The sequence below is a fragment of the Bombina bombina genome, chromosome 6, assembly GCF_027579735.1.
Source record: "Bombina bombina isolate aBomBom1 chromosome 6, aBomBom1.pri, whole genome shotgun sequence".
In the NCBI taxonomy this organism is placed as follows: Eukaryota; Metazoa; Chordata; class Amphibia; order Anura; family Bombinatoridae; genus Bombina; species Bombina bombina.
This window is the reverse complement of record NC_069504.1, coordinates 374,322,136-374,333,211: the sequence shown is the minus strand read 5'-3', so window position 1 is coordinate 374,333,211 and position 11,076 is coordinate 374,322,136. Positions and strand designations below refer to the sequence as shown.

General features: G+C 37.5%; 1 protein-coding gene across 1 annotated transcript; it reads left to right on the top strand.

Annotated features, from left to right (window-relative positions):
• The first annotated feature begins 997 nt into the window (after positions 1-997).
• PRR7 (proline rich 7, synaptic) lies at positions 998-10,186 on the top strand. Its single transcript, XM_053719832.1, has 2 exons — positions 998-1,421; positions 9,807-10,186. Exons 1-2 carry the CDS (start codon positions 1,034-1,036, stop codon positions 10,184-10,186), a joined length of 768 nt encoding a protein of 255 aa, XP_053575807.1. The 5' UTR covers positions 998-1,033.
• Positions 10,187-11,076: the final 890 nt, after the last annotated feature.

The window sequence follows — 11,076 nt, the reverse complement described above, 5'->3', positions numbered from 1 at the left end:
GATCTGTGCGCCAGAAGCTTCATGAAATGGGTTTTCATGGCTGATCAACTGTACACATGCTTTACATCAACTTGTGCAATGCTAAGTGTCCCTAAGAATATCAACATTTACTTACCAGTGTTTGGAAAATAAAATAGGTATTTTAGCAACTGTCTCAACACACAACACAAAAAATCCAGTACCAACCTAATGTATAGTGCATGGTGACAGAGCCACTGTTTCTCCTCATGTGTACAAATAAAAATATCTTCACCCGTAGCTCAAAACAACCTTTATTAAATCCTTGGGTCACAGAAAACATTTTGAGTTATCAGACTTTATATCATGCCAATGAAGCTATAATTTCTTTGAGTAAGAGCTAAATAACCCAAAATGTTGCCTTCTGCGATCCAAGGCATTAACAAAGGTTGTTTTGAGCTGTGAATCTGCTACTGGTGAAGATTTGACTTTTACATTTTAGCAACTGTATCATTAACAATGTTCACTTAATGTTAGTAACACTGTATCTGCATCTTTTTTTTTTTCAGGTGAACATGACAAATGATGAAGATATGTTATGGATATACAGTGACAAATTCTGATGACATCCATCATCCATTGATGAAAAGAAAATGATAGAACAGAAAGATATAAAACATACTCTCAATACAACTAAATATTATTTACCTTTTTCAACATGCTCATTTAGCCTTTCTTGAAGATGACCAAAAACTCCACCAGCAGTGAGTGGATATGCTGGAAGCCTTTCTATCTGGTCATCATCCAAAATCAGTCAATTAATTTCTGCACAACCTCAAAAAACACCAGACCATAAGAATGTAGAAAGACGCACATAAACCACCATAAAACTTATACCACCTGTAAAGCCTGCCAGTGACATCTTGCTGGTACAAAGTCTGTCAGGGCAAAGTGTGAAACAACCAATAAATAAGAACCATGCTAAACGGAGGAAAACAACAGTAAAGAGAAGTAACAAGGCAAGAAGATATAAGTATGAATAGAAAGATGAAAGAAACAAAACTTCGGGAATGATATGCCATTCTTGGACAAAGAGTATTTGACTTTGGTGTCGGTAAAACAGCAGTGTGTGTTTGGGGGTTCCTGCCCCCCTGTGTGGCAGAATAAGATGGTTATGTCTCAGGGAACTTATACCTTCCTCAGTTGTTTTGCTGGTTTCTGGCTGATTTGGGGGCTTATCGTGCTGCTCTGCTGTCTTTGTAGTTTCCTGAGACGAAGAATGAAGAGACGCCGGGAAGAGAGGTTGAGGGAGCAGAGCCTGCGCTCTGTACACATAGAGCCACTACAGTATGAGGAATATGTAAGCAGCCCACGCATTCCTGTATCACACAGAATGCGAGCACAGGCACCTCTACAGCCACCAGCAGCACAAGCACGTCCGTGGTCTGGGACCCGCAGGAACGGTAAGAGCATGGAAACACAAAATCAAATTTTGATTGCAGATTTGAACCTAGGCCCAACAAGTCTGCGCATATTTCCTATAAAGTGTAAACTTGATTAGTTTGTAGGAGCCTTATACTTATCCCAAGCATTCTTGAGTCCCCCTAAAGGAAGTTTATTCCATGAATCAACCATCCTTTCTGTTGCACCTGAACCTGCTACCCTTCAATTTGAGATTATGGGATCGATTTATCAAATGTCGAGCAGGCAGTCTGCAGGCAGACAGCATATATAGTCTGCATTTATCACCAGAAATGCTTGTGCAATGCCACCCCCTACTCTCTGATGGCCAATGAGTCGCTAGCAGGGGTTGTCAATCATCCCAATCATATCCTTTTAGGTGGCGGAGAGGTTAAAGGGACAGTTTACTCAAAAATGTCCCCCCCTTTAAATTGTTCCCAATGATCCACTGTACCTGCTGAAGTGTATTAAATTGTTTACAAGTATTTCCATTACCCTTATATTGGCATTTGAAATAGTTGATTTAGCCTGTGGTATCCCCACCTATCCTGAAAGTTTTTGGCCTTAAGGCCAAGTTGTGCAAACACAGCCAGCAGAAGAAATTTCACTCCCAGTGTGGTATAGAAGAGATAAGGTAAGGTAATAAAATGTTAATTTTCCATTGTTCTCTGCAAGTATGGGTGATTGGCTTACGGTCAGATATAAGATAAAGAAGCCTGAAAATGTATACATTGTGATAAAGTAATGAGATTTGATAATGCCTACAAGCACAACCCATTTTATAAGGCTGTGGCCTCAAAACACAAAATCAGCTAATTAATTTACACAAATAAACCTTAAAAAGCAAATCTCATACATTTTTTTTTTTTTTATTGAGGTTAATCAAATATACAACATTAAACAGAAGTTCAATAATATTTACAACATGTGCATCAATAATATGGAGCAGTTGAGTACAGCATGTAAAACCATAGAAATACAAATGATCGATACAATTATATCACTATTGAACTATATGAAGGTAACCTCATTTTTCCCCCCACAAAATGAATGCCCCTCTAAAACTTCAGAAGGCCACTCATGGACCTATGTAATTTGTATGGTTTAGTGGAGGAGCTTAGTTGCATAATACTGTCACTCTTGGACCTTGAACTGTAAAGGGAGGGGGGGACGTATCCAGGAAATTAAGTAAATTAAGTAAATAACGACATTGGTATTAAGCGGCTCCTCAGTAGAAGGGTCCCTTATGGGTCTATTATAAGGCAAATGAGAGGTGAAATACAATTAAAGAACTAAAAATTATTTAGTGAACTCGCCTTGCATGGAACTATGAGTGTAGAAAATATACAGAGCCACCACTCGGTAAGCATTTGGGATAGAAAGAGGGGAGTTTACTATGTGTGGCGGCCGCTCTTGGGCCTAGGTACAGGCTAGGGATTACACGCATCTAGAATAGCGTGACAGTTAGATTAAGTAGTACATCATAAAATTTTAGAGATTAATCTATGATAAGCAACATGAGGTACACTTGATCTCTTATAGGTAACATTACAATAATATGATGTAATTCAGCCCGGCTGGTGGCAAATGAATATTAAAACTTTAACATGCAAAAAGTGGGCTTATCTTAATTTAGGGCAATCTTTATAAATATGTTTTGGGTGCGTTGATGTATACATTGAAATGTTCAGGTGCATAAGGCTAGAGCTAAGAAAACTAGTGATAAGCAGTCAGAAATTGTATGAGCTACAAAATTTCACCTAACATACTGTGTCCACTTAGTCCTAAAAGGTGAGGGCAGACTAGAACTAGGAATAAGAAGAGACCATGTGCTGAGACACTATAGAAAGTCTGCTCCTCCTTAGCAGATTAAATTATTATGTAGGGAGTCATATGTATAAAACAGGTTACAGGATCTCTACTAAGGATAGATATTACCTATGTAAGCCATCTCCATGGGAAGTGCGCATATACAGAAAAGTCATCTGTTTGCTCCTCTCATCCTCAAACAAAGATGAAATACTAAAGGTTAAGGCTGTCACACCACGCTGTCCCGGCCGCAGACAGCGCAGCGTATCCCAGGAGGATATTAAATACATTAACCCAAAGACAACATTAAATCTGTTCTTCTGTGCTGCAGAATAGGGCAACATTTTAAATAAATGGCATTACAGGTCATGGTATTAAATAAGAGCAAACAGACAACAGTGTAGGTCTATGACTGGAACATCAAGAACTGAATTATCTAAAAGGCAATCAGTTTAATTAAACGTCTACCCTGAAATATAGTGTAAATCCTTAAATAAGATACATCCTAAACTGTATAACTATCAAACACTGTAAACATCCAATAAACAAAAAGCTCTTAGAGAAGAATAACTATTCGACATTGTAGGTGTAAATATATCATGGTAAACCCCAACAAGTCCCCATGTATGAACTTCTCCATAGTACAACGTCATAATATAAGAATATCCCTGGCTTCAAAGAAGTATAGAGAATCTCTCTTCTCTTCCGGCGTAGGCATACTAAAGACATTTGTCAAATATTAAACAATAGTAATTGTAATTCCAAAACATAGAGTGACATTATAGACCACATAGTACATATTATTTTATCAAGTAATATTACTTAGACTTTGGCCAGTAAGATAAAGGTCCTGTGTAATATTTAGTTTCTAGTTAATGCCCATAATGTTATCCTGCGTCAAGCCGGGGAGGATAGGAAGCATACCTCAGGCCAGGGCTTACCTGATCCCTAACCTATTGCCTGCTGGCTTAACATCCTTCTGTCGTGATAAGGGTACTGTAGATCTGACAACATTTCCCTGTGTAAGATCTCCGGCAGCGCAACTGACCTTCAAGATGGTACTGTCCAGGTTCGCAGAGAGATTGAGAAATCTTTCGGTCTTCAGCGGTGACACAAAAACTGAGCTCCTAGATTGCGGGACCTCATGACAGGCAAGCAGAGTTACAGACCAGGTAGGTAGTGCTTCACTCATTTTCTCGATGCCTGAAGTTTGTTGCTCTCGAGTGGCCAGTAACCCAGACATCCGGGCCCCGGTATCATTACCACCAGACGGTGGAAACTGCGTTGCGGTTAGATTTGGGTTAGGAGGTGTGGTGTCAGACTGTGGTCCTGTCAGCTGTTCCACATTATGCTGCTTGGTAGCTGAGGTCTTGGGCTGTTCCACGCTCCTCATAGTGGGAGCAGAAAGGTGAGCCGCAATTGTGAATAACATAGCACTAATATCGTGTTCGAGCTGTTCAAAGTGCTGCGAAATTGCTGCCAACATTGTGCACTCCCATTTGTCTACGGCCTCCATGCTGCTCCCCTTCAGACTTCCACACCCCTAGTACAAGCTCGATCTGCAGAGAGTTACTCTTAAAATCCCTAGGGTCTCTGTTAAGGTGTAGACTTAGAGCTAGGCGGTCCTGCTGGCCCCGGATCTCCAGAGGGAATGTAGGGACATTATGCAGTTTCTTGAGAGGCCCAAGAATCGACAACGGTCTAGATTCAAGCTTGTCTGGCACAATAAAATGCTCAATATTGTTATCACTCGCTACAGTAAGTTCTCCTTTTGTAGAATCTGATATCTGTCCTTGTGGATGGCAAGTGTGGGCGAAATTATTTGGCAGATTAGTAAAATATTATGTAGAGCCCCATATTTTGCAGCTTATCATGGCCGCGGCTGGACACGCCCCCCAATCTCATACATTTTATACTCTGCAGATGGTAAAAAAGTAATTGGAAACACATTCAGGGAAAAACTATTTTACAGTGTACTGTCCCTTTAAGGAGCAGCGGTCTTACAAGCCTGAAATGATAGGCCTCAGAAGCAACATCCCTGCTTAATAAATGGAGCCCTATGACTCCTTGTTCTGGTGCTACTCTTTTGTGAAAAATGCTTACAGTCTCAGCTTTACTAAGCCCCTTAACCCTTTGAGTGCTAATGACGGCTCTGAGCCATCACAGAGTTTCTCACTCTGGTGCTATTGACGGCTCAGAGCCGTCATGAGCACTCTCCCAACTTGAGGGAGATCTGGGGGCTCCTTACTGCTCCTACCCCGGCGATCGTGCCTGTAGAGTGACAGGCATCGCCGGGGCTTCACGTGATGCACGGTGACGTCACACGCAATTGCGTGATGACATCACAGCGCAACTTTATTTATACTTAACAATGTTAAGTATAGGAGGAGGGGGCATGCTGCTTAGAAGCCTGTATCTCAGACATCTAAGCAGCTACAGAGTCCAGACCCCCAAGACCCATTGTTGGAAAGGTAATCGCCTAACCTTTTCAACAGTGTAAGTCTTGGGGGTCTGTAAGAAAATATAAAAAAGTTAAAAAAAAATGTTTTCAACAATTTCAAAAATAATAATAATAAAGAAAAATATTAGCACCCAGGTGGGAAATGGCTTAGCAGCCAAAGGGTTAATATTGTTACAGGTTACTCTCATAGCAGAAAAAAATATACATCCTTTAGATATGGCCATCCTCTGCTAAAGTGACATAACCATCATTGTAAAATATTAGAATGTTAAAGTTTCCTTTAAATATTTGACTGCAAAGCCTTAAAGGGACAGTCAAGTCCAAAATAAACTTTCATGATTCAAATAGGGCATGTAATTTTAAACTTTCCAATTTACTTTTATCACCAATTTTGCTTTGTTCTCTTGGTATTCTTAGTTGAAAGCTAAACCTAGGTAGGCCCATATGCTAATTTCTTAGACCTTGAAGGCCTCTAATCGGAATGCCTTTTGACAGTTTTTCACCACTAGAGGGTGTCAGTTTATGTATGTCATATAGATAACATTGAGCTTACGCACGTGAAGTTACCTAGGATTCAGCACTGATTAGTTAAAATGCAAGTCTATCAAAAGAACTGAAATAAGGGGGCAGTTTGCAAATTGCATGCACTATCTGAAACATGAAAGTTTAATTTTGACAAGACTGTCCCTTTAACTGATGATATATGCTTTGAGTTTAATATTTTTTTAAAGTGAGAATACACATAAAATGCCTAAATTTATCTGTGGAGAGCAAAAATGCTATGGTGTGTTAACATTGCTCAAGCACAATCCACACTGTTTCAGTTTTTCCTCTCAAATTATAAGCTAAAAGTTATTTTGAATTGCTCAAGTGACAGTCTAGTGTAAACTAGTTAGAACAGGTGTGTTAAATCCCTCACATAATAGACTTCTTAAAAAAAAGGCATGGGAGAAAAGTCATATCAGTGTGAAAGTGCAACACAGATCTGTCTCCAAAAAGAGTGCTGCCTGCGGCCATATTTGTTAAACTCCAGACATGGTTTCATGTGGCTTGTTTTGAGTAATAGCTTATTTATTCCCTCATGTACAGACCATTTTGATATCTTAAAATTGTTTACTGGTGCATATTTCCTCCATTCTCAGCAAGTGATTTCTGTATCTCCTTTAAAGTGAGTGATGGTCTCCTCTTGACTTCCACTTAAAGTCGCTGAGTTTTCAAGGACAACCTTTTCTCAGCAGTGTCTGGGTGGTATGATGTGCTGTTTTTCTTCCAGATAATTGGTCAAAAAGCCTTTGATATTACTTTGTACCCTATTTATAAATTATGCAGGTTCAGTATTCTCTTACTGCTGTAGAATTGTCTTGTTTTCCTTCAATTCTGCAGCCTGACCGTGATCTATTTCCAGAGTAGGACATTTATCTGGAGAAAAATACTTGTTACACTTTTCATGAATAAAACTTTGTTTCCTAAGTTTTGTCTCAAAATAACTTAAATCCTTTATTTTCATAGCATTTTCATATATTATGTTATGCAAACTTGCAAGAGATAATAATTTACTTCAAGGAATAGCCTAGTCAAAATTAAACTTTCATAAATCAGATAGCACATGCAATTTTAAGCAACTTTCTAATTTACTCCTATTATCATTTTTTTTTCATTCTCTTGGTATCTTTATTTGAAAAATAAAAAATGTAAGCTTAGAAGCCAGACCATTTTTTGTTCATTACCTGGTCAGCGTTTGGTGATTGGTGTCTAAATGTAGCCACGTTAAGATGTTTTGGCTAACATTTTTAATCACCCACGTTTAATACTAGATTGTGGGTTATTCTTTGCGTAAGAGCAAGATAACACACCCTACGCAATTGATTGTTCTCCTCATGTGATCTAGGCATTATCAAGAAAATGGGATTTTTAGTAAAAATAAAATGCTCTAATAATGTGAAGATTAATTTTGCACTGTTAGCTGTGTACAGGTAGATTTTGTGATATCTTCACTATCAGTTTGTTATTGCTAACAGTAAAGGAATATATACCACTATAATCTTCTAAGATACCTGGTCTTAGCATTTTCATAGCAATTATTTTTAAAGTGCTATAACAGAATTGCACAAATGCAGTAACAGTGATTAAATGGATCTGTGGTTAAGCCTAAGAAGAACATTTAATGATATTTTTGTGAGATTGGTTATAAGTTCAATTTATACAATTGTTTAAATGATTTATTTACTTTCTGTGACACTGATCCTGGTATCATCTACTCATGCCAGTTGCAATTGTGTGTGGTTAATCTATTTTGTAAAAAGCACAGGCCCCTGATCAAATCTGTTTTTAGTGGGAAACCATGAAATTCAAGTTGATTCATTTTAATCTATTAGAAAAAGTGCAGTTTGAATTAGTAAAACTATTAAAATTTCATATATAGTATAACAGGAAACTGTAGATACATTCACAAGAAGGACATAGGGGCCGATTTATTAATGTCCGCCCCACATCGGTAAATGCTGACAGCATATGCTGTCAGCATTTATCATTGCACAAGCATTTCTAGTGAAATGCTTGTGCAATGCTGCCCCTGGACATTCGCAGCCAATCGGGCACTAGCAGGGGGTGTTGCATTTATAACTGAACACTGTGATGTTAATATTTAGTTAGTGTGCAAGTTTCTTAATGAACTATACTGCAATAATTTTTACTCCAGAAATGAAACTTTTTATTAATATGTAAACTCAGCATAAGCAAAAACGTTTGAATTGAGGAAAAGAAAAAAAAGAAGAAGCTGTATGAATAGCCAAAAAAAATTGCTTAAAACAGGCCAAGTGCTCAAGGCTATTTCATTACAAAAAAAATTTCTATTGGATTGGAATACTGTTGATAAATTGGTTATAACAGAGTTTCTGAATAAATTGGAATGGCTTTAAATTGTAATTTGTTTTGCGAAAAGTAATGCATGTCTCTTCAAACAGAAATTTCAATGGATTAGAATGTATTCCGGAATAACATTATATATAATTTTATCACGCCTATCTCATTGGGCTAGTAAATGTTTACATAATGACACATTGTTGAGGATTTGGCAGCATTCACCAAATTGTATTGTTTGCAAACATGTTTATAAGGTCCACTTACATTAAATGTCATAACTAGCTACTACATTTTTAGCTATCTCAGTCCCAGCTTCCAGGTCTCCTTACAATTTAGCACAATCCCTGAATAGTCAATGCGTACACTAGTTTGCCTGACTTGCCTATATCAAGGACTCAGAGTGCTATGCTAACAGACTGAGGAGTTCTGAGGGCTGGAGCTTAGGAACACTGGGTGGTACCTTGGGCCATACAAGGTCAATGTTGTGTGTCGGCTCAACTGGATTGGTATTTAAAATTTGGCACTGACAGAGTAAAATAAAAATGATATGATATTGAGATAGTAAACTATCTTGTTGTTCTGTCCTTATTATGGTTTCCCATGTAAATAAATATTAAAATATTGTAATCTAAACAAATGGAAAGGGCATTCTAATGCAAAACAAAAAATGTAGCTTTTCATCTCAGCAGGTTGTTATTCATTTTAAAGTTGTCAATACATTTTCATTTAAAAGTATCTGTCCTCTTTCTTTTATTTTGCTTATTATATGCTCTACAAACAGCTGCTTAATATACTATAAAACAGTGTCAAGGGTGTGTTGAAGGTGCCAACCTCAGAACAAATAGTCTGGGTTTTTTAATCCTTTTTTATTTTGATTAAAATATACTGAAAACCTTTTGGCAGAAAATGATGCTGAGGCCATATAGCCACATTCAGTTTTGCACTAGAATTTATTTAAAATATATTGATTTTTGTTGGTTAGTTTTGACGATATCCACCTTTTAATTCACTTCTTTTCACTTGAGTTACTTGACCAAAATGCAAACACTGGTTTAACTGAGCTTAGTTATCTGTCTGGATGGCAGAAACAAAACACAAACATTTATCAAAGGAAAAATAAGCCCTTATAAATTTTACTTGGTTTTACACTATTTATTTCTCAGACCTCATTACCCCAAAGTGCTTTGTATTTATACACTTCTAGCAATAATTTAATTTATTCTCAACTTTATTTTTTTTAATATTTTGCCTGCAGAACCAGATCTGTCTCAGCCTCCATGTTATGAAGAAGCACTGCTCATGGCTGAGCCTCCACCACCATATAGTGAGGTCCTCACCGACACCCGAGGGATTTATCGGAAAATACTCAGCCCTTTCCTCTCTGTCCAGGATGAGATGGTGAAACCAGAGCAACCCCTCAGCCATAAACAGCATCTGTCAGGACCCCCACACACTCAACAGCTTCCTGGAGCTCTGAGTTCACAGCTTACACCCAACCCACCACATGAAGCTCAGAGGGGGAGACCACCATCCTGGGCTGGCTCTGACTTAGGTGTTGGGGGACTGCACAGACTGCCTGGGGGCTGCCAACTTCCATTCCCTATCCCTTTGCTGGGGAGGACTACAGCTGTTTGAGTCATCTTGTGACAGATGAACATATAATTATTTGCTATTGTGGTCCAAAAATCTTCATGTGGGATTCCAAACATTACAAAATAACATTCAGTGGAATTGTTCTAAATCCAGTATTTGTGACTACATCAAAAACATTGGCCGATGTTAATATTATGACTGAAAACTTGTGGGGATTGATAATTCCTGAGCCACACCAGGAAAATAAATTCTGAGAGCCATGTACAGCTAGCGAAACTTATACTTGGAGTATACATCTTTAATATTTTGATGCAGGCCTTGTCCTGCCCTTTAAAGATATTTGTGAACTTCAAGCCATCTTTATTTATTTTTATTTTATAGTTTCTATTTTATTTTTCATTTTTGTGGGATTAAAGTTCACTGTAACAGTCATTTTGTGTGTGAGTGAGAGCTATCACGTACAGCTAGAATTGCTCTCTGCGTGTTGTATGTACTGCGTACATTTGTAATAGAGCGCTGAATGCTTTGTCTGAACACAATCTTCAATACATTCTGAAAGGGCTTCACATTGTAAATCTAAACTATTTTAAACTTGCTATACTATACCACAAATGATATTTTTATTGTTTGTCAGGCTAAACACTGTCAATGTTATTCACATTAATATAGAGGTATTAAAGGTGAGTATTTAAGATATAGATAACATACTGTAACTGGGATCCAACACATGATTTATATTCATTATTCTTTCTAACAATTATTGCCATTATGAAAAAATGGTAATCCCCAGTTTATACGGTGTGTATATATGTATGTATGTATAAATATATATATATATATATATATATATATATATATATATATATATATATACACACAAACAACAATGACACTGCATTGATTATAGAAACATATCTTATTTAAAAGCACTA

Coding starts and splice junctions, on each gene's coding strand:
- PRR7 (XM_053719832.1), top strand. CDS start 1,034: ATGCCATTCTTGGACAAAGAGTATTTGACTTTGGTGTCGGTAAAACAG. Junction 1,422..9,806: donor GTCTGGGACCCGCAGGAACG/GTAAGAGCATGG, acceptor TTTTGCCTGCAG/AACCAGATCTGTCTCAGCCT.